This window comes from Phyllobates terribilis, unplaced genomic scaffold (genome assembly GCF_046119375.1).
Source record: "Phyllobates terribilis strain yellow unplaced genomic scaffold, ASM4611937v1 Scaffold_2__4_contigs__length_985480577, whole genome shotgun sequence".
Taxonomy (NCBI): domain Eukaryota; kingdom Metazoa; phylum Chordata; class Amphibia; order Anura; family Dendrobatidae; genus Phyllobates; species Phyllobates terribilis.
Window position 1 is genome coordinate 813,651,296 of NW_027362762.1, and position 25,037 is coordinate 813,676,332.

Here is a 25,037-nt window from a genome sequence, read left to right on the forward strand (position 1 = left end):
ATGCACATTTGTGGCCTGCTGGAGGTCATTTTGCAGAGCTCTGGCAGTGCTCCTCCTGTACCTCCTTGCACAAAGGCGGAGGTAGCGGTCCTGCTGCTGGCTTGTTGCCCTCCTACGGCCCCCTCCACGTCTCCTGGTGTACTGGGCTGTCTCCTGGTAGCGCCTCCAGCTTCTGGATACTACGCTGACAGACACAGCAAACCTTCCGGTCACAGCTCGCATTGATGTGCCATCCTAGATGAGCTGCACTACCTGAGCAACTTCTGTGGGTTGTAGAGTCCGTCTCATGCTACCACGAGTGTGAAAGCACAACCAACATTCAAAAGTGACCAAAACATCAGCCAGAAAGCATTGGTACTGAGATGTGGTCTGTGGTCCCTACCTGCAGAACCACTCCTTTATAGAGTGTGTCTTGATAATTGCCAATAATTTCCATCTATTGTCTATTCCATTTGCACAACAGCATGTGAAATTGATTGTCAATCAGTTTTGCTTCCTAAGTGGACAGTTTGATTTCACAGAAGTTTGATTTACTTGGAGTTATATTCTGTTTAAGTGTTCCCTTTATTTTTTTGAGCAGTGTATAACTAGTGGTTTCTTCAAATTCAACACAAAATGCCACTTTACTGACTACCGCAATCTCAGAATTATTGACCCCTTCACTACAAACGTTTTTTACCACTTAGTAGAGCACATTTAGCTGTTATAGGCTAAGTGCCCATGATGCAGAAATGCTCCGGATTTTTCCTGAGCGATTCTGCATCTCCCTTGCAGAAAAAATGCATGCGGATTTTACATGTGGATTTTACATGCGTTTTTCCTGCCAGGGACAAGCGTAATTGAAGCGTTTTGATCATGCGATTTCGCATGCGGGTTGTCAAGCGCTTTTAGCATCACTTAGAAAGTGCTTGACAACTTGGTCACACTATATAAATCCATGCAACCGGCATGGATTTTATATAGTGTGACCAAGTTAGTTCAAAAAAAGAATAAAAATGGTAAAAAATAAAAAAAAAACATTATACTCACCTTCCAATGGCCCCCGGTCTCCTTATCCAATGTGTCTGGTCTTCCCGGTGTCTCGCGGTTGTGTAAAAGGACCTGCCATGACGTCATTTAGTCATGTGACGGGTCATGCGACCGCCGACGTCAGCGGTCGCGTGACCCGTCACATGACTAAATGACGTCATGGCAGGTCCTTTTAGACCATCGCGAGCTGCCGGGAAGCCAGGACGCATCGCTATGGAGACTGGGGGCCATCAGAAGGTGAGTATAATGTATATTTTTTATTTTAATTCTTTTATTTTTTACAGGTACCATGGTACCTGGGTCTGGAGGAGAGTCTGCTCTTCTCCAGACCCGGGTACCATCTGCACATTGAATCGCTTAATATCTGCATGTGCACATGTAGTAATGTGGATATTAAGCGATTCAATGCAAGTCAATGGCGGCGAAAACGCCGTGCTTCTGCAAAATAATTGGTAGTGCTGCCGATTTTTCCACAATGATAATCCGCAGCGGAAATTTCCGCAGCATGTGCACAGCACATGCGGATTATCATTGGGGAACATGGCAGACCTTCTACCAAGCGTTTTTTAAGCATTTCTGCAGCGGAATTGCCGCTGAAGAAACGCTTAAAAAAACACATAGTGGGCACACAGCCATAACCTGATTCAAGCTAGATGGATAGTTAGACACAATCTTCTGCCAGCGTTCCCGAGGAAACTTAGCCCATTCCTCATGGGCAATGGCCTGAAGTTCACTCACTAATATTCTTGGTTCGCATGCTACAACCGCTTTCTTGAAATCCCACCAAAAATTTTCTAAGAGGTTCAAGTCAGTCGATTGTGTCAGCCACTCTATGCTCTTCTGGGACTTCAGTGGACCTTTATGTATGCTTGGAAACATTCTCCTATTGGTCCAATGATGCTCAAGCTTTAGCTTCCTCACAGAAGGAATGACATTTTAGCCTAGGATTATAACTAAAAGGTTCCCTATTACCTATGTAACTATGTAAGTATCAAACCTATGTAACTATCGATGCACATAACATTGTTGGTTATAGTTTTTAGTGACAAAATGTATAATTGGTGGAGGAAGGTTGAACTTGATGGACCTAGGTCTTTATTCAACCTATGTAACTATGTAAAATTGGGATGTTGTGTTGAATTTGGAGTTGTGTTGAGCTATTTACATTGTTATTGTTTTATTGGTTTATTGCAAACAGCAGAAAGGTTGTAAATTGTATAAAACCTAATTTGTAATAGGGGCTAAATAAAATTGGTTGCAACTGTTTATCCAAAATGTTGGTTTATTGACTTGCCCAAGGGATCGGTGAGGGCTGCTACAACGAGACAGAAAACTAAGAGATGGCAGCCCATGTTCATGGCTCTCTTATTTCTTGTATTTGTTTGTCATAAAAACATCAGACGAAGTGAGGAACCTGCAACTATCAGACATTTATGGCATATTTTGTGGATACATCATGAATGTCCAAGGGCCCATTTATACCAGCTGATAATCGGCAAATTATTGCTCAGATCGCTCCATATAAACATGTCGCTGATTACTGTCGAACAAGTAGAAAGTTTGCTCGTTGGCTTATTAGACCGGATATAGAGACAAATCATTGTTGTAAACGGGAATGTGCTGCAAACAACATGTCAGCTGTATGGGGACAGAAGAATCGTATTAATGATCGTTCTGTCCCTGTACAGCTGTGTTGGACCATAAATGAGCGCTGATCGAGTTGTATATAGACGGCCAGTGCTTGTTTATGGTCAGAAAACAGCCTGTGCAAGTAGCCATTAAGGTGGGAATACTTTAAAGTGGTTGAAGAAGAGCCTTTTTTAGTTTTCACATTTTCTTTACATAACGTTATTGTAGTAAACATGTAATATTTGTGGAATTCACAATAAACTTTCTATTCCAACTATTGTATGATTGTTGTGCAGTTAACGTGTGATATTAAATGCTACTGAGAGTTTTACTTTTCCTGTTGAAGCACATGATGTCTAGACAATCTGAGTGTGCCTTTAACTCACTTTGACATTGGCAGATGACCTCTTGCATGTGATAGTCAGGTTCCTCTGTGCCATGAGTCTTTCCTTCCCCGCGGTTAGACGGTAAACACTGGCACACGAAGCAGGAAGTTTTCTATTTCACAACTTTTACACATGTTACATCAGACACTATTTACCAACAATCCAAAAAAAGAACATTTTATCTCATGAAAGTGAACTTTAGCTGCTCTGTTTCCATTCATTGTAACATTGTATCATTGTAACAATACGATAACCTGTTGAATACTGTTTTCTAGACTCTTCTGGCAACAGGTCTAGAATTTATCAGATTTATTTTTTTAAGAGGCATAACACATGTAGACCAGTGATCCCTCATAGAAAGTAGGTTGTATGTAAGATGATTATTTTTATGAGAGGATATGTATTCATGTTTGTCTTGTATAGCCGCTATGTTTCAGATAATTCTCTTCTTGACCCTTTACAATTTGGTTCCCCCTCTTTACACTCTTCATAAAACTGCCCTCACTAAAGTCTCTAATGATTGACTAACAGCTAAATCTAAAGGTCACTGCTCCCTGCTGATTCTCCTGGATCTCTCTGCAGCATCTGACACTGTGGATCACCAGCTCCTCCTCTATGCTCAATTGGTCTTGAGGATACCTCTCTCTATTGGTTTTCATCCTAACTCTCTGTCAGGGTTCTCAGGGTTCAGTCCTTGGTCCCCTCCTCTTTTCTCTCTTTATACAGCCACTATTGGACAAACCTTCAGTAGATTTGGCTTTCACAACAATCTCTATGCTGATAACTCCCATCTCTTGTCGTCAGCCCTGGACTACAACCAAATACCAGTGATTATCTTGTCACTGTGTCTTACATAATGTTTTCTATGTATCTGAAAATGAATCTTTCCAAAACTGAAATTCTTGTGTTTCCGCCCTCTACTACCTGACATAAACCTAATTTTTCCATTTCCGTGTCGGGTTCTACCCTAGCTCCCAAGCAGCACACTTGCTGTATTGGGGTTATTTTTGACTCAGATCTTTCCTTTACTGCTCCTATACAATCACTCAATTGTTCATATCATCTGCACCTCAAAAGCATTTCCAGAATTCAATCTTTTCTAATCTTTGAAATTATAAAACCGCTCTCTGTTGCACTTATTCATTCTTTCGTCTTGACTTACACAGCTCTCTACTAATCGGTCTCCCTACTAAAACTTTCCCTCTTCAATCTACCTTGAATACAGCAGACAGGCTCATATTTTTGTCCAGCCTCTACACCGATGCCTCTACCCTATGCCAGTCATTGTGCTGGTTCCCAGAATACAACATAAACTTAACACACTCACCACAAAACTCTCCACAGTGCTGTATCACCCTACATCTCCTCTCTCATCTCTGTCTACCACCTTAACCATGCTCTCTTTTCTATCAATGATCTAAGACTAATATCCTCTCTAATTTGAGCCTCCCACTCCTGTCTCCAAGACTTTTCTTGTGCTGCATCAGTTCTCTGGAATGCACTACCCGAGACAATCCAGTTATTTACCAGTATCTACATTTTAGACATGCCCTAAAAAAACATCTCTTTAGACAGGTTTATCACTTCACTCCACCAATCTAACTACTCTCTGTTCTCTCTAATCCAAAATTTTCCTCAGAATCTGGTTTTGTACCTGGACATATACACATAGTGGCTGGTGAACAGTTCATGCAACTTTACTTTATTTTCCTTATTTACAATAATGATGACTGGACTGTACACTACAAGCACTTTATACCTTTTGCGTCTATCTTTATAGATTATAAGCTTGCAAGCAGGGCCCTCATTCCTCTTGTCTAATTGTTGAATTATATGTTACTCTGTAATATCTGATACTGTTTGTACATGCCCCCTCTGAATTGTAAAGTGCTGCGGAATATGTTGGCGCTATATAAATAAAATTATTGTATTTGTAAGAATGGGATAGGGCAGAGATTATTAGGGTAGTACATAGAGGTGACGAGGACAAGTAGTAAAGCATGAAATGGGACTCGCCATCCATAGAGTACTTTATACTTGTGTTTTTCATTTCCTTTTCTGATCTTTGGGCTAATTCCCCACCAGTGAAATAAGAATTCTCTGCATAGTTTATCACCAGCTATTCTTATAAAGTATACCACCAATTATGTTCTGAGCCCCCTTACTCCAAGGTTCCAGGAACAGATTATTGGAAAATAACTTGTTAACGTTACCATCAGGGGCGTACATAGAAATCATGGGGCCCCATAGCAGAAGCTCTAGTTGCCCCCCCACCAAATAAATAAATAAATATTTGTCTGTGTCACAGAAGAGCCAATCTCACAACTTTCCAGCCTTTACATAGTAATTTTCCTCCTGCTAAAGTCCTAGATCCCTCTTTAATTTCCCCATAAAGTATGATGCCAACAAAAGTGCCCCCCAAACACAGTATGATACCCCCATGGTGCATTCCTCCACATTAGCCTCCACATGCACAGTATAATGACCCTACAGTACCCCACTTCAACTCCCAAGGCAAAGTATGGTGACACCAACACAGTATGATCCCCCAACTGTGACCTCCACAGAGCCCTCCATACACTATAATGGGCTTACATACAGTATAATAGCCTGCACTAGCCCCCCAAACAGTATAATGGCCCCCCACATAGCCCTCAAAATATTATAATGGCCCCACATAGCCTTCCATATAGTATAATACGCCACTGATAATCCTCCATATAGTATAATGCGCCCCCATAATCCTCCATATAGTATAATACGCCACTGATAATCCTCCATATAGTATAATGCGCCCCCATAATCCTCCATATAGTATAATGCGCCCCCCATATTCCTCCATATAGTATAATGAACTTCCCATGGTCCTCCATAGAATATAATTCACTCCCCACAGTCCTCCATACAGTATATTACACACCCCATAGGGTAAAATGCAGCCCCCATATAGTATAATGCACCCCACAGTCCTGCAGTATTATGGGCACCACGTACTCACTGATTTTTAAAATACCGTATATTTTAAATAAGCCGACCCGAGTATAAGCCGAGGACCCTAATTTTACTACAAAAAAAAATGGAAAAACGTATTGACTCGAGTGTAAGCCTAGGGTGGGAAATGCAGCAGCTAATAGTAAATTTCCCAATACTGGTACGTATGGCACCCCTCATCCCCCAATCCTGGTACGTATGGCACCCCTCATAACCCAATCCTGGTATGTGTGGCCTCCTCAATCCCCCAATCCTAGTATGTGTGGCCTCTTCAATCCCCCAATCCTGGTATGTGTGGCCTCCTCAATCCCCCAATCCTGGTATGTGTGGCCTCCTCAATCCCTCAATCCTGGTATGTGTGGCCTCCTCAATCCCCCAATCCTGGTATGTGTGGCCTCCTCAATCCCCCAATCCTGGTATGTGTGGCCTCCTCAATCCCCCAATCCTCGTATGTGTGGCCTCCTCAATCCCCCAATCCTGGTATATGTGGTCCCCTCAATCCCCCAATCTTGGTATGTGTGGCCCCCCCAAACCCCCAATCCTGGTATATATGGCCCCCTCATCCCCCAATCACTGCACACACAACAAAAAATAAACACTAATACTCACCTTCCTTCCTCACCTCTCCTCCAGCGCTGCGTCCTGTCTGCTGCAGCTCATGTCGGCATCTGAGCAACGCACATTCTCAGATCCCGAGGTGAGCTGCTGCAGCCGGCATATTCACTCCTCTCCACACCAGGACTATGGGCGTGGAGAAGCGTGAATATGAATTCACTTTAGTAGCAGGCACTGTCAGCAGGAGCTGCGACTCAGCGCTCCTCCATGCCCACTACTAAAGAGAAGGAATATTCCCTCTTCTCCAAGCCCATGGGAGTGGAGAAGAGGGAATATTCATGTCCCTTTAGCAGCGAGCACATGTGATAGCTGCTTCAGCGGCTACTGTGTGTGCTCCGCTCCGCCGCAACCTCCCTCCCCCCACCACTATCCACCAATACTCACCTATACAACTCATCCCCCCGCTGCTTGGGGCCCCTCGGCTCACGGGCCCCATAGCAGTGGCATGGTCTTCCGTCATTGGCGGTACGCCACTGGTTACCATACACATTTGTGAGATACCTTTATAGACCATTGCTTCTAACTAAACAACTAAGAGATACTGTGAACTCTTATGTGGACCGGTAGTTGAGTGTTACGCTAGGTATGGAGAGAACCCAGAGCATAACGACGGGAATAGGGAAGGGAGCCCTACCACTAGGAAAGGGAGAGTGGAGACCCCTAAACAGATTTAAATAACAAACCCTAACTCCCCTATTGACCCTAAATAGGTTCTGCACCTATCACTGAGCAGGAAACCTGGCCCTAGTTGACCCTAAGGCTAGGCCCATGGTAGGGAGCAGGAGGGATGAGCACTAAGTCAGCCCCACTACCAAATAAAGTACACACAGGGGAAACAATCAGGGGAATACACTTAGCTCCAAGATGACACCGGAGAAAGCACGGCAACAAGCCATGAAGGAACTCCAAGGTAATTCTAGCCGACTACTAGAATCCCAAGCCTGAATAGGTATAACAAGCTATCATCAGCAACTCTCTGAGCAATCTGAATGTATTTAAGGACACAGCAAGGAAGTGCTGATTAACAGCAGAAAGGTGAGGATACTTCAGGGTCCTAAAGGGAAAGGTATAATCCGCAAGCAAGGTGAGGAGAAAGGTATAATAAAAAGATCAGGGAGACGTTTGTAAGGCCAAACGCAGCGACCTTCTACAGCCGGACACCGTATGACTGTCTGTCAACCCTGACACACCCGTGACATTGGGAGCTGACTATCTTGAAATATGTGTCCCGTACTACCGATTTTTTACTACTCATTAGTAATTACATAAACATTGCTAAAAGGCTAAACACTAACACATAAGATGTTCCTTAGAAGTCTAGACCCAATGTAGATTTACATGCTTCTTCCAAATTTTGTGCTTTAGTATACGAAATATATTCTATGCTTTGGAACTTTGTTTGCTTTATGATTATTTTGTAGCAATTACCCCCATTTTCTTTTTATGTTTCAAGATTTTTTTGGTGGTCCTCGGTCTCTTCATTCTCAACAACCTCCTCTTTGTTATCAAGAGAGTCATGGTTACCCAACATATAATGATGGAACCAGCAGCCAGCCACATCCTACCATTGCTTGCCCAAGAATACCACAGGTTGGCAGATATCTGTTTTTCTTTAACTGCTGTACATGCGAGCACTTTTCTTCATGTGGGTTTATTTTTTTACTTTTGTTTTGTCTGGTTCAGATGGTATCTTCTATTTTTTCCTATAACCCTTTCTAGTTCCTCTTACACTAATTGTAATATTTCTCTGATTCCTTCCTCCGACTCACTTCTCTTTCCCATTTTGACAGTCTTTTTTCTTGTTATGTGATTAAATATAGCTTTACCTGTTTATTATCTATTTGTTGATGTGTATAGTCAACCACTTTACTTTTATCAGCCCCACAGCTCTTATATCTCCCGGTCAGATTCCTGTTTTCCTACTTCATCAGGATATGGTGCTGCCGCAATGCTGTGTACCCCTACGAACATTGAAACCAAACCGCTGTGCCACTACCCAGAATCCAGTGACAGATACACCACTGAATCCTTTCCTTCTGCCCCAGCTTTACCCATCCATTGCATCTCTTCAAATCTACCAGTACAGGATCAAGACCTGATGTTCCCACCAGTATCCTGCCCCAAACATCCCTATAACTCCGTGGCCACTGAAGCCACAGTCTTAAATCATGGTCCCCCTCCCTCTACCCATGCAGATGTCTACCCTCTCTACACAGAACCATCACCACATATTGAAGCTCCCCATGTCTTTCCAATGCCAAAAACTAATACTCGTATTGCACCTACCAAACCCAGAAGATCATCTATGGAGACATCAGTAAGATCTCTCTCCGGTGTCAGTCAGCAGCAGATTTCAGGTAAGGACAAGCAGAGTATTCACAGCTAAGATGCCATTTGGTAAAAGTGTACTGTAGGGTATCCAGGAATAACACTGGTCAGTCAATGGTTAACCCACCAAGGTGTGTAAATTGGCCCTCTTCCAGAAGGAAAGCAGTTCACTTGTTAGTGTCAGCGATTGGAAGTAACTACTCTCTAAGTCAATGTCTGCCCATGCCCCTGGCCATATTAGTGTGGCAGACACTATTCGTCTGGTAGACACCTAATTTGCATATCTCTACCCATGGAGCTTTGCCATTGCCAATTAAGCTCCATACACAACTCTCCCTAAGGAGAGCCAGTACCACCAAAAGTGAAACTAATGCCTCATTCAGACGTCTGTGATTTTTCTCAAACGCGGACAGTTATTCATCAGTGTTTTGGTCAGCGTCAGTATTTAGTATCGGTGTTTCATCGGTGATTTTCACTGATGAAAAAAATAAATAAATTGCAAATCTTCTCTTATTCATAACAGTGTTAACCACAGACAGCACCCGGATTACACACTGATGCCATCTGTGTGATTTTCACGGACACATACATTTGTATGCATAATTTTTTCATCCGTGACTCAGATCAAAAGTGGTCATTTCTTCATGATTTTTGTGGACACGCGGTCCACAAAAAAACATGGACATGTGAACATCCCCATAGACTATAACAGGTACATGGTCTATTTATGAAAAACGTGGACAGAACACGTGCATAAAAGAACAACATCTGAATGAAGCTCTGGTGGTCTTTGTTGGTCTTTGATTAGGTTTTTTTGCAGCAATGTTGTGCTGTACATACGCTGGCCTCATCACTTAGACTAGACAGCAGCACTCACTTGTATATGTGGCACCAAACCGCTGTAGAAAGAGTACACTAACACGATAAGACGACCACTGGGTAATGGTAATTTTTTTAAGAAACACTCCTCCTACCATCAAGATTTTTATCCTCTTAATATATTGCAATCATCATATTATACAGCACTTTGTACTTACAATTGCTCATTTTGCCTTTCTACCCAGCTAATTCTTCTCTTTTTCTTTGCTCTATGTAGAAACGAGAAGTTTCTTGTCCATGCAAAGATCATTCCCCTCTTCAACTCCTGACCCAGCTGCGCCCTCCTCCCACCTGCCAGGGACTATTGCAGTGACTTATGACTCATACAGGGAAAATTGACCTCCTGTTTCTACATAGAGCTTAATTCCAATCGTTTTATTAAAGTTTTATAAACAATTACAAGGGGAAGGGGTAAGGGTATGGGAAGGAAAGAAAGTTGATCTTTATTGGATAAACTTAGGGAAGATGAAAGAAGGGAATAGAGGGAGGGATAGAAGAGTAACAACAATATTTTAATAATCGTATTAACAGTGGTTATACTATTAAATTCAAAATATACTAATAGGGTTTAACATTTTTGTGAACATAAGTTTAAAGTGAAATCACAAAACTTTACAGAGGAGAATACGAAAGTATTATGAAACAAATACAGTATATTGTAATACTAGACATAAAAAATTAAGAATCAAACATAACAATATTAGTCAGTAACAATTTCATAAAGTTATCAATGTCTTAAACAAAACTTAGCTAATTAGAGGAAAAGTTAATCCATGGTACCCATGTCTTATAGTACTTTGGATAGTAATTGTTTGATATGGCGTGGCTTCTCTCATAAGAATTATGAAGAGTTATTTTGTCTACAATATCTTCAATGGTGGGAATGGATGTTTTTTTCCAATTTACTGCTATGGCATTTTTAGCTACTAGAAAAACGTGAATTAGTATAAGTCTCAAAGATGGATTTACCACATCCAAATCTAAAGATAGCAAAGCCATTTGGGGAAGTAAAATAATGTTCTGTCTTGTTATTTGATTGATAAGTAATGATATTTATTTCCAAAAATGTTGAAGTTTGGGACATTCCCATAGAATGTGTAATAAATCTCCCGTGAGCCCGCAATCCCTCCAACAAAGAGGAGATTGGTTTGGGGAAGCCTTTGCAAGTTTATTGGGAGTAAAATACCATCAAAAGATGGTTTTGTAAAAGGCCTCGTGTAAGGAGGCGCAAATGTTTGATGAGTAAGTGGATTTTAAGCTAGCTTGCCATTGCTCAGGAGAAAAGGTTTTCTTCAAATCTCAGTTTAACATAAAGGGAGTTTTCTACATAGAGCTTAGAACGATTCAGATAGTCTGTTTTTAACCATGTGAAGTCATAGACCTAATGGAAAAGAGAAGAATTAGCTGGGTAGAAAGGCAAAATGAGCAATTGTAAGTACACAGTGCCATATAATATAACAACTGCAATTTATTAAGAGGATAAACATTTGGTGGGAGTGCTTTTTTTTTAAATTCACCATACGATTCCAGAAATATGGGCCTTTTTATTTTTTGCTAATTTATAGATAGTACAGCCTTTTTGTCACATATCATACAAATTAAAAACTGCTAAATATGTTATGTGCCTGTCTGTAAAAAAGTTCATGTTTTGCTAATTTTTTTTTTTTCAGTGCCTAACCCAGACTCTTCTTCAAATATGCAATCATGTGGACCTAATGGACTCAATACAACGGTAATTGTGTTGCTGAATGTTAAGCACCTTACTAACATCTAATTGTTATTTAGCTTTGTTACACAGTTTAAATCTGCTAAAAATCAAAGACATGTTAGAACAGTTCTGTCACCAGAAGCTCATTTTAATATCTGGATTTTCAAAATAAGTACACCAGCCTTTACAGGTCTAAAACTTCTAATAAATTGTATATGCAGTTTGTATTGTGAAATCTGGTGACAGGTCTGCTTTGACATATGTAATTATTTATATTCATATGCAAGCTCTACTTCACTATAAGACATGACTGCATAGGTGACCTCTAATTACAGAGCTTCCTTGTCAGGGATATCAAACTCAAATACACAGAGGGCCAAAATGAAAAGCTTGGACAAAGTTGAGGGCCCACCTTGATGTTTATTTAAAAAATGTCTACAATTGAGTAAGATTTTTCCTTATCATCAAATATAACGATTAACTTTTTCATATGGAAACAAACTTAAAGGGGTTGGCCCAAAGTACATTTTAATTAATAGATCTTAGAATAAAATATTGGAATAATATAATATGTTATGCAAGAGCATTAAAAAGCATATGGCCCAATGGGCTAATTTAAATATGTAATAACAAAGGATAAAAAAAGTAAATAATACAAATAATAAAGTATGATACAAACAAAAGCACCCCCAAAAACACATTGATACCCCCACTGTGAATTCCTCCACATTACCCTCCACACGCATGGTATGATGACCCTACTGTAATGTGATGGTGACACCATCACAGTATGATTCTCCAACTGTAATCCCCACACAGCCCTCCATACAGTATAATGGCCACAAAAAGAGCTCCATACAGTATAATGGCCCCAGATAGTGCTCCATACAGTATAATGGCCCGACATAGTGCTCCATACAGTATAACGGCCCCACATAGTGCTTCATACTGTATAATGACCCCACATAGTGCTCCATGCAGTATAATTGGTCCCACATAGTGCTCCATACAGTATAATGGCCCCACATAGTCCTCCATACAGTATAATGTGTCCCACATAGTGCTCCATACAGTATAATGACCCTACATAGTGCTCCATACAGAATAATGGGCCCCACATAGTCCTCCATACAGAATAATGGCCCCACATAGTCCTCCATACAGTATAATGGCCCCACATAGTGCTCCATACAGAATAATGGCCCCACATAGTCCTCCATACAGTATAATGTGTCCCACATAGTGCTTCATACAGTATAATGGCCCCACATAGTGCTCCATACAGTATAATTGCCCTACATAGTCCTCCATACAGAATAATGGCCCCACATAGTGCTCCATACATTATAATGGCCCCACATAGTCCTCCATACAGTATAATGGCCCCACATAGTCCTCCATACAGAATAATGGGCCCCACATAGTCCTCCATACAGAATAATGGCCCCACATAGTCCTCCATACAGAACAATGGGCCCCACATAGTCCTCCATACAGAATAATGGCCCCACATAGGCCTCCATACAGTATAAAGGGCCCCACATAGTCCTCCATACAGAATAATGGCCCCATATAGTTCTCCATACAGTATAATGGCCCCACATAGTGCTTCATACAGTATAATGGCCCTACATAGTGCTCCATACAGAATAATGGCCCCACATAGTCCTCCATACAGTATAATGTGCCCCACATAGTGCTCCATACAGTATAATGGCCCTACATAGTGCTCCATACAGAATAATGGCCCCACATAGTGCTCCATACAGAATAATGGCCCCACATAGTCCTCCATGCAGTATAATGTTCCCCACATAGTGCTCCATACAGTATAATGGCCCTACATAGTCCTCCATACAGGATAATGGCCCCACATAGTCCTCCATACAGTATAATGGGCCCCACATAGTGCTCCATACAGTATAATGGCCTCAAATAGTGCTCCTTACAGTATAATGGCCCTACATAGTCCTCCATATAGTATAATGGCCCCACATATTCCTCCATACAGAATAATGGGCCCCACATAGTCCTCCATACAGAATAATGGCCCCACATAGTCCTCCATACAGTATAATGGCCCCATATACTGCTCCATACAGAATAATGGCCCCACATAGTCCTCCATACAGAATAATGGCCCCACATAGTTCTCCATACAGTATAATGGGCCCCACATAGTCCTCCATACAGAATAATGGCCCCACATAGTCCTCCATACAGTATAATGGCCCACATACTGCTCCATACAGAATAATGGCCCCACATAGTACTCCATACAGTATAATGGGCCCCACATAGTGCTCCATACAGTATAATGGCCCCACATAGTGCTCCATACAGAATAATGGCCCCACATAGTCCTCCATACAGGATAATGGCCCCACATAGTCCTCCATACAGTATAATGGGCCCCACTTAGTGCTTCATACAGTATAATGTGCCCCACATAGTCCTCCATACAGTATAATGGCCCTACATAGTGCTCCATACAGTATAATGGCCCCACATAGTGCTCCATACAGAATAATGGGCCCCACATACTCCTCCATACAGTATAATGGGCCCCACATAGTGCTCCATACATTTTAATGGCCCCACATAGTCCTCCATACAGTATAATGGCCCCACATAGTGCTCCATACAGAATAATGGCCCCACATAGTCCTCCATACAGTATAATGGCCCCACATAGTGCTCCATACAGAATAATGGCCCCACATAGTCCTCCATACAGTATAATGGCCCTACATAGTGCTCCATACAGTATAATGGCCCCACATAGTGCTCTATACAGAATAATGGGCCCCACATAGTCCTCCATACAGTATAATAGGCCCCACATAGTGCTCCATACATTATAATGGCCCCACATAGTCCTCCATACAGTATAATGGCCCCACATAGTCCTCCATACAGTATAATGGCCCCACAAACTGATCCATACATTATAATGGCCCTACATAGTCCTCCATACAGTATAATGGTCCCACATAGTCCTCCATACAGAATAATGGCCCCACATAGTCCTCCATACAGAATAATGGGCCCCACATAGTCCTCCATACGGAATAATGGGCCCCACATAGTCCTCCATATAGAATAATGGCCCCACATAGGCCTCCATATAGTATAAAGGCCTCACATAGTTCTCCATACAGAATAATGGCCCCACATAGTTCTCCATACAGTATAATGGGCCCCACATAGTCCTCCATACAGAATAATGGCCCCATATAGTCCTCCATACAGTATAATGGCCCTGCATACTGCTCCATACAGAATAATGGGCCCCACATAGTCCTGCATACAGTATAATGGCCCCACATAGTGCTCCATACAGAATAATGGGCCCCACATAGTCCTCCATACAGTATAATGGCCCCACATAGTCCTCCATACAGTATAATGGCCCCACATAGTCCTCCATACAGAATAATGGGCTCCACATAGTCCTCCATACAGAATAATGGCCCCACATAGTCCTTCATACAGTATGATGGCCCCACATAGTCCTCCAAACAGAATAATGGCCCCACATATTCCTCCATACAGTATGATGGCCCCACATAGTCCTCCATACAGAATAATGGGCCCCACATAGTCCTCCATACAGTATAATGGACCACATAGTCCTCCATACAGTATGATGGCCCCCCATACTGCTCCATACAGTATAATGGCCCCCACATAGTTCTACTTACAGTTTAATGATTTTTTAGACCTCATAAGTAGGGTGTACTTAATTTGATAAACCATGTCAGAATAGCGGTATAAGAGTAAGTGCACACAACATCTTTTTTTTGCCAGTCCACTCTGGAACCCACTTGAAAAAGTCCTTAAAAAAAGCTAAAAAGAATGAACATATACACTGCAAAACAACTTTCTGTCCATATGTTCAGTCTTTTTTGAGTTTCTTTTAACTGCTCCAGGCTTTGAAAGCCCAAAATTTTTAAAAGACGTGAACTGACCATTCTTCAGGCAGCTTCTGCTTGAAACCTCTCACTATTATATACATAAAGTAAAAGAAAACATTGCAAAAGACAGCATAAAGGATGCCAAAAAAGAAGCTTTAGGAAAAACAACAGAGCGTTTTGAAAAACCTGGCACGATGGCATCTAAAAAACCCCAATCCGGGGGCGTGGCCTAGCTCTTGATGTGAGAGGTCGGGTGGCAGTGCCTCTCCACCACCATTAGCTTCAATTATCCTGCACAGAGCCCGAACCAGCCAAATCCCTTATCAGGAACTGCTGTCTGAGGGTCCCGGGAGTCAGAGGCGAGCTTCTGCCAGACTCAGAGAGTCCAACATGGGCCGCAAAAGGCAGAAGGATGTCGGGGCCTGCAGCAGTGCCTCAGCCCAAGATGGCACCGAGACAGAGGAAGAGGCGGGAAGGAGGAACACAGCCTATGCACGGAGGCTGGAGGCTTCAGCACGGCTGCACAGGTATGCGAGGGGCATGAAGGCAGATGAAGAAGGAAGTGAAGGCAGTGAGAAGCATGGAGATGAGGAGGAAGATGGTGAGGAGATGCCTGTGCCTGTGCTACATAATGAACAGCAGGAGGAGGGGGATGGTGACACTGTGCTGGCAGCTGAAAGTTCAGATGAGGCAGAGCCGACTCTGCGAGATGTATTCCAGGCTGTCTTATACTGCAAGACTGCTTTAACTGCTCTGACAAAGCAGGTGAATGGTCTGAAAGCCGACATGGGAGGCATTGAGGCTTCTATGCAGAAAGTTACAGCCAGATTGACTGAGGTGGAGGGCAGAGTTGGTGTAACAGAAGATCATTTAACCTCAGTGCAAAAGACGCAGCAACAGCACACTCAGAGGATCACGGTAGTGGCTAACAAAAATGATGACCTGGAAAACCGGTCACGCAGGAACAATTTGCGTATTGTGGGCATCCCTGAAAGAGCTGAGGGTGCTGACCCCACGACCTTTGTTGAAACCTGGCTGCTGGGAAAGTTTGGGTCTAATATCCTGTCGAGGGTGTTTGCTGTGGAGCGTGCCCATCGAGTGCCCATGAGACCCCCAGTGCCTGGAGAGGGCCCTCGTACGATGTTAGCCAGAATCCTGAACTGCAGAGACCGGGACACTATCTTACGTAAGGCCAGAAAATTGACAGATCTTACCCTGGAGGGCAAACGCATTGAAATATACCCGGATTACTCGGCTGAGGTGCAAAAGCTGCGGCTACGGTATGGTGAAGTGAAGAAACAGCTCCGCTCTTTGAATGTGAAATACTCTACAATTTATCCTGCCAAATTAAGAGTGGAAGCCTTTGGAAAGGTCAATTTTTTCCCGTCACCGGTAGAGGCCGCCTCGTGGTTGGAGCGGAACCGGAGCAAATTGAGAGAAGCTGAGGACTCGGCACGGTGAATGCACGACCCTGCTATCCTGACCACTGGACAGGGTTGTGGCTCTGCATTGCTCTGCGAAACCGCAGAGGAGGGGGAGAAACCCCCGCTGGGATCTACGTTTTATAGTTTTATAGTTAATTTGTTTGATTAATGGTTCGGGACTATGCATACTATTGATTATGTGGTGGAGAGACTGCCAATGCTGGAGGAGGACACGGCGCATGTTGATATGCGGTATACTACGATGTTGCTCAGGTTCTTTGAGCTCCCACTCTCACGTTGGGAAGAGAGTGACAAGAGAACGGTGGGGGGGAGTTGGATGGGTTGGATTTGCGGGAAAATGGGGTTGCTTATGCTGTTTGACCTGGTATGCTTGGGAACAAAATGGAAAGATGTTACTTGATGATGGTGGATTGTTTTTTCTAATGCACAATGAGTAACCGTACGGTTCGGATTTTAAGTTGGAATGTACGTGGTATATCTGACCGGATTAAGAGGGCAGCAGTTCTGAATCACATCAGATCTTGTGATCATATGATTGCGTGCTTACAGGAGACCCATCTCACTAGAGATACTAGGCACTGGCTATCGAGAGGGTGGATGTTAAAGACATATCATTCCACTTATTCCTCGTACTCCAGGGGGGTGTCAGTCCTAATACACAAAAACGCACATTATGAAGAGCTGGCAGTGCAAGTAGACAGTGAAGGGCAGTATGTATGGATTGCGTGCAGATTGTATGGACACAAAATGATTTTAGTGGCTTTATATATCCCTCCACCTTATTCTAAAAAGGAACTTCAAGCAGTAATGGACTTAACGGCCAGATGGGGGGAGGCTCCGATGTTGATTATGGGAGATGTTAACAACACCATGAATGATTACTGGGATAAAGTACGTCCGGCAGGTATGGAAGCTGGACGGGACGGAATGACTGCATTTGGCACCTACGTGGGGGAGCTGGGGCTGGTGGATCTGTGGAGAGTACGAAATGAGGGTAAGAGGACCTTCTCGTGTCATTCGGCTACACACGGAACACTGTCAAGGATAGACCTGGCTTTTGGGGATACTGCTATGGATGGGATGGTTGGGGAGGTGGAATACCTACAGAGGACTCTATCGGATCATAGTCCTATGGTTGTCACGCTTCTAGTGGGATCAGCTCAGGGTCAGAGGGGAGGTTGGCGTCTTCACCCGACGTGGCTTAAAGTGGTGGATATGGGTGGCATAACCAAAGAACTAGAGCACTTCTTCCAAGTGAATGAAGGGAGTGCTGAGGCCACAGTGGTGTGGGAGGCTATGAAGGCATTTACGAGGGGACTCTTTATAAGTGAGATCTCACGGTGTAAGACCAAAACTAAATTGGCAGATCAACAAATAAAGGATGACTTGACAAGGGCAGAGGCAGACATGATTTTGGCGCCAACGAGTGTAGCTCACAATAGACTAAAATTGGCACAGGAGGCAGTTAATAAACTGCACATGATGCAAGCTGAGAGGAAAAGGGCATTTCAGCAAGCCCAATTCTTTGAGGAAGGAGAGAGAGTGGGTCACTTGTTGGCGGTGATATCTGCGGCACAGAGGGAGTCTTCCAGGGTGTACAGGTTGAGAGACCAAACGGGGACGACTCTGACAGACACAAAGGACATATTGGAGGTCTTCAAGGAATATTACATGGCACTGTACAATTCAAGAGTACGGGACACGGAGGGGGCCGTAGAGGAATTTTTGGAAGGCATCTCACTGTCTAAATTGTCTGAGGAAGATAGGATGAGGTTGGATGAACCTGTGAGTGTGGAGGAGGTGGAATGTGCAATTCTGTCTATGCCCAATAACAAATCACCGGGTGCTGATGGTCTACCTGGGGAGGTGTACAGGGAGCTGGTGGAACTGCTAGCTCCAAAATTGAAATCTGTGTTTGATGAGGCTTTGGTGAAGGGGGCGTTACCGAGATCAATGGAGGAAGCGGTGATAGTGGTTCTGCCAAAGGAGGGGAAAGACCCCATGGATGCGGAGTCGTATAGGCCCATATCGTTGTTGACAACGGATGTCAAAATACTCGCTAAGATCCTGGCCACCCGGCTCACCGGGGTTGCGCATACTGTTATTCACGAGGACCAGTCGGGCTTTATGCCCAACCGCTCCACGGCTGTTAACTTGAGAAGATTATTTCTTAATATGCAGCTGCCTGCTGATAATGGTGGCGGGAGAATAGTGATGTCATTGGACGCTAGAAAAGCATTTGATAGCGTGGAATGGAAATATTTATGGAAAATCATGGAAATAATGGGATTTGGCCCCGCATTCATGGCCTGGGTGAAGTTATTGTACTCATCCCCAAGGGCGGTAGTTAAGGTGAATGGTGAACGGTCCGGGATGTTTGACTTACATAGGGGCACAAGGCAGGGGTGCCCGCTGTCCCCGCTATTGTTTGCGGTGGCAGTGGAGCCCCTGGCGGCCAAAATAAGAGCTGAGAGAGGAGTGGTCGGATTTAAATTTGGGAGGCTCGAAGAAAAAATATCACTGTATGCCGATGACATCCTGTTATTTCTGGAAAATGCAGGAGAGGCATTGGGGTGCACGATGGATGTAGTTAAACACTTTGGGAGCATTTCGGGACTGGAGATAAACTGGCACAAGTCTTATGTCATGGCTGTAGATAGACCAATAAAAGCGGAGGAGATAGATGAGAGGGGGAAGCAGCTCCAGCTGGTTTCACAATTTAAATACCTTGGGATATGGGTGGCGCTTCCATTGACACGATTCACGGATCTGAATTTAGTTCCTCTGCTAGAGAAATTTAAAAAGAAAATAGGCGCATGGTGCCAATTGGCTTTGACGGTGACGGGTAGAACTAACCTGATTAAGATGGTCCTTATGCCACAACTAATGTACGTTTTGCACAACTCACCGATATGGCTACCAAAAAAACGGTTTCAGGGTATTGATTCTATCTTCAGATCCTTGATATGGGGCAAGAGGCAGGCAAGGATTAAATTGGGAACGCTGCAAAATGGGAAGGAGGAGGGAGGATTGGCCGCACCCAATCCCTGGGTCTATTTCTTGGCAGTACAGGGCCAGCATGTCAGGGGATGGAGAGAACCCGATTGTGGAGGGGCAGCTTGCCGGGTGCTGGTACATGTGTCGGGGAGACGCCCACTGGTCCAGGCGTTAGAGGATGGTACCTTTAAGAAATTGGGAGCAATATATCCTACCTTAGGCTTGACTCAGAAGGTATGGGACACTATTAAAAAGATCAGGGGGGTGGACGGGCTGACTAAGTACTCACCGGTGTTGGGCAATGAACATCTGCCGGAACTTAATAAGCTGTGTCAAATGGGCAATTGGAAGGCGCAAGGAGTGAGATATGTGTGCCAGCTGCAGAGTGGAACGGACCTGAAGACCTTTGAGAAATTGAGAGAAGAATTTGATTTGCCTTTGGTATGGGGATTTCAATACTATAGGCTTCGACATGCTTGGAGGGCACAGTGTGGATTGGGAGCCATGACGGTTCAGGGTGACATTGTACTAGACTCTGTATGTATGAAGGGAGGGACGAGGGGAGTCATATCGAGCCTATATCATGACCTACTGCACTCCTATCTGGGGGGAAATCACTTCATTGCAAAGAGTAAATGGGAAAGGGAGGTGGGTACCCTCACAACAGAACAATGGGAGGCAATTCTAGAATATGTCCCGAAGATCTCTCTAAGCGAGCAGGCACGGATCTCCCAATTATACATAATACATAGGACATACAAAACACCGCTGCGCCTGTACAAGGCGGGCTTGAGGGGAGATTCCAGTTGCCCTAGATGTGGCACGGACCAGGCCGGACTGCTACACATGCTATGGTCATGCCCACGGCTAGTGGCTTATTGGTTGGTCGTTGTTAACAAAATTGAGAGGGCTTATACATGTACAATTGACAGAAACCCGGTGCTGTGTGTTTTGGGGTAGGTGGATGGAATACCTGTCTCAGAACATTACAAAGTGGCGATAGCGCGATTGCTATATGTGGCACGCAAACTAATAGCACGAAAATGGACAGATTCGGAACCCCCCACTAGGAGGGAATTTATTGCTCAGACACGTACGGTGATGCATTTAGAGGAAAGCATTTACAGGCGGAGGCATGGAGAGAGAACTTTTGGGAAAATATGGTCCGCATGGATGGCGGTAATATGATTGTCAATGTTCCCAGGTATGCCCGGCATAAGGAGTATTGGCGGGAGGGGGGAGAGGGTTTTGACTGTATTACTACACGTTATGTGAATTGTTATATGTATATTGATAACTGTTTGCTGTAAATTTTTGAAACCTAAATAAAAATAATTGGTTTAAAAAAAAAAAAAAAAAAAAAAAATCCTTTTTGAACAATATCCAGCCTGATATTAAAATGAGCTCCTTATGGACTAAGAAAATTCTCATTTTAATATCAGGACTATACAGACATTTAGAAATTTTCATAGTAAGTACACCAGTTTCAGCCGGTCTAAGAGATCTATTTAATAATGTATAAAGTTTGTATTGTGAAGACTGGTGCTGGTGACAGATCTGCTTTAACGCCTTTACTACTTTATTAGGTCCCTAACTGCTTTATTCAGTAACTACAAAAGCAAAGAGGGATGAAATGTGCGTGGTAAATTTCTTGTATGAAGCCTAAGGCCACGTTCAGTATTTTACATTAGTATTTGTAAGCCAAAACCAGGAGTGGGTGATAAATACAGAAGTGGTGACGTGTTTCTGTTATACTTTTCCTCTGATTGCTCCACTCCTGGTTTTGGTTTACAAATACTGAGGTAAAATACTGACCAAATACTGATAGTGTGAACGTGATCTAATAGATATGGGGCTATTTGTTTATGAAAATATCAGTTGAGTACAGGGATTTGGAGTTCTGGAGTTAGAGTAGGTTTTGGATGGAGACAGAGTTGGTAGAAAAGTACCAACTCCAGTTTTTAAAAAAATATTATCCATTATAACTATTGATGAATTAATGTAATCACTTTCATAGGAATTCAGACAAGTTTAGAAGTGTTAACAATATAAATATATAGGTTCTAGCAATCTAATGCCCCTATTTATAAAAAAAAAAAAAAAAACTCACAGGGATACAGTGATGTTATCATTTTACTACAGTAGATTTATTTTTACTAATTATTGGTCATTTATGTAGGAGCAGAGTTGCCAACCGCCCAGAAATTTCAGGACAGTCCGTAAAAATACAGCACTTTTTTGCCCTGTCCATAAAAAAAAAATTAAGGCATCTGTGATTTTTTTGAAATTGATGAAACTTGTACAGATTATTTTGGCTGTAATTCTCATCATATTACAGTTTACAATGACTGCAGCTAATGTCTTCATATCATATTATGGGCTGTAGACATGGATCACTGATAATCCTAATGATTTATTATGGTTTTCCAATGTGTCTGTAAAAAATATTGTCTGTACGTGATTTTATGATAAACTGTCCAGAAAAAATAAAAAGTCATGATGACAACCATGTGTAGGACTCTAAGTCAGATCTTCGGCTTACTGTCTCCACAGCCCTGGTTGTTTATGAAAATAATAATAATAATAATAATAATAATAACAAAAGATTATTAAAAAAAAAAGATTCTTTATTATAGGGCTGATGGGTGAATAAAAACATTAGTGAGTACAGTGCACTGTAAACTGTATAAGTTATCTTGCTCCTGTCCTAAAACAGGGAATAATTTATTGCACCATTTATTGAAGATATAGGACCAATAAAAAAGTGCATGTATAGATTATTTGTTTCAGAAAATATTTTTTCAGTTAAATAGGTGGATAGTAGAATCAGGGTTATAACTTCCAGTAGAAATCTCGCTGATCACATAGGAATGATGGTAAAAGGCTTATAATGTTTGTATTCCCTCCCAGACGGGTGGCAGGTCTGATGAAATGTCTTTTCCTGGCATTGCTGTGCCTGTCGTTTCACCTTTACCTTCATCTTCCACAAGAGGCGCTCTGAGTTTTGCTTCCCCTCCAGCAATATATCTTAGTCCTGTTTTGTGTTCCTTAAGCAACAAAACAGATTCTGGAACCACAAACTTGACATGTTCTTCACTACTTCCTAAATCTGAAAGACTGTCACCAACAACCACCTGTGGTAAGTACATTGTCATAGTCTTTACAGTCTTTCTCGTAATAATAATAAAAATAATCTTTATTTATATAGCGCCAACATGTTCCGCAGCACTTTACAATTCAGAGGTTCATATACAACAGTTATAAGTAACATAGTTAAGGAAAATACAATAATTAAAGCAAAAATAATGACGACCCTGCTCGTAAGAGCTTACAATCTACAATGAGGTGGGGGTGACACAAAGTACATGGGCTTATTTACAATGATGGTCCAGCCATCTTGAGGGTATGGGGGATAGATAAAGGCTGCATGAGCTCATCACTGGCCAATATTTGTAGTGCTTTTGGATGCCGTGGAGTTTGGTGGAGAATTTTGTTTTGGAGAAATAGTGAATGGGCTATAAATATATAAAAGGACTTAGATTAGGGAACGTGATAAGCCACCCTAAACAAATGTGTTTTTAGGGAGTTCCTAAAACTGTAAGTTGTGGTTCGTCTGGGGAAGAGCATTCCAAAGAATAGGTGCAGCTCGGGAGAAGTCTTGGAGCCGGGAGTGGGAGGTACGGATTAGTGTGGATGTTAGTCGAAAATCGCTTGAGGAGCGTAGGGAATCGGTAGGCCGATAAACAGAAATGAGGGAGGAGATGTAGGGGGGTGCCGCACTGTGGAGAGCTTTGTGGGTTAGAACAAGCAATTTAAATTGGATCCTACAATGTAAGGGCAGCCAGTGCAATGACTGGCACAGAGCAGAAGCGTCCAAGTAACAATTAGCCAGATAGATGACCCTGGCTGCTGCATTAAGAATGGACTGGAGGGGGGAAAGTCGAGTGAGGGTGAGGCTAATTAATAGAGAGTTACAGTAGTCAAGGCGGGAGTGGATGAGGGCAACAGTGAGGGCTTTTGATGTTTCCATGGTGAGAAAGGGGCGAATTCTAGAGATGTTCTTCAGGTGCAAGTGACAAGAGTGGGCAAGAGATTGTGTGTGGGAGGTGAAGGAAAGATTGGTGTCAAAATAACACCCAGACAGTGAACCTGCTGGCTCAGCATTATTATGGTGCCACACACAGAGAGGGAGATGTCAGATTTTGGGAGGTAAGTAGACGGTGGAAGCAGAAGAAATTCAGTTTTGGAAAGTTTGAGTTTCAGATAGAGAGCGGACATGATGTTGGAAACTGTGGTCAGTCACTGGTGTTCTGTAGTACAGCGGGAGTAAGGTCAGGGGATGAAGTGTAGAGTTGTGTGTCATCAGCATAAAGATGGTACTGAAGGTCAAATTTGCTGATGGTCTGTCCAATTGGGGCCGTGTAGAGAGAGAAGAGAAGAGGGCCAAGGACTGAACCTTGAGGAACCCCAATAGTAAGAGGAAGGGGGAAAGAAGTGGAGCCAGAGAACGATACACTGAAAGAGCGGTCAGATAGGTAGGAGGAGAATCAGGAGAGAGCAGTGTAATTGTGTATTATACTTGTTGTAGTCCTTTCTATAACCCTATAGTATTCCATAGTATACTGAATCTCCACCTTCTATCACCACGTTGTTTTAGGCCCAAAGTTCTGTTCTGATAAATTTGTTACAATATCATGATAGCATTAAGAGTTTCCATTTTACTCATACAGTGCTCTAAAGCCCCTGCAGTGAGCTGAGAACTTACTATTTAAAGGGATTCTCCGATCCACAGCATTGGTGATAACTTATAGGATGATGGGGATCCGACCAGCACCGATCAGTAGAAAGGGGAACTTTTATCTTAGTCAGAATGTAGTGGCAATGTGCATGCCCGACCACTGCTCCATTAATTCCCTACGGGGCTACTGAGCTCTGCACCTAGCTTTTTCTGGTTGCCCCATAGAGAATAAATAGAGGAGAGGTCAAGCACGTGCAAGGCTGCTCCAGACTAACAGGGATAAAAGTGCCCCGATCTACTAATCAGTGCTGGTCCCAGCGATCACAGGCATATGAGTGGCATGATTTTCAAGAGTCACATCACTTCCAGCTCTTT

The 25,037-nt window shown here is 42.9% G+C and overlaps 1 protein-coding gene across 2 annotated transcripts in view; it reads left to right on the forward strand.

The window, feature by feature from the left end:
• MLXIPL (MLX interacting protein like) overlaps positions 1-25,037 on the forward strand; it is a 207,209-nt gene that overhangs the window by 167,880 nt on the left and 14,292 nt on the right. For both annotated transcript variants that reach the window (XM_073667616.1, XM_073667615.1), the window contains 4 exons: positions 8,104-8,240; positions 8,530-9,007; positions 11,528-11,589; positions 22,835-23,063. In XM_073667616.1, coding sequence (XP_073523717.1) covers positions 8,104-8,240; positions 8,530-9,007; positions 11,528-11,589; positions 22,835-23,063 — 906 coding nt within the window. The remainder of the gene's footprint in view (positions 1-8,103; positions 8,241-8,529; positions 9,008-11,527; positions 11,590-22,834; positions 23,064-25,037) is intronic.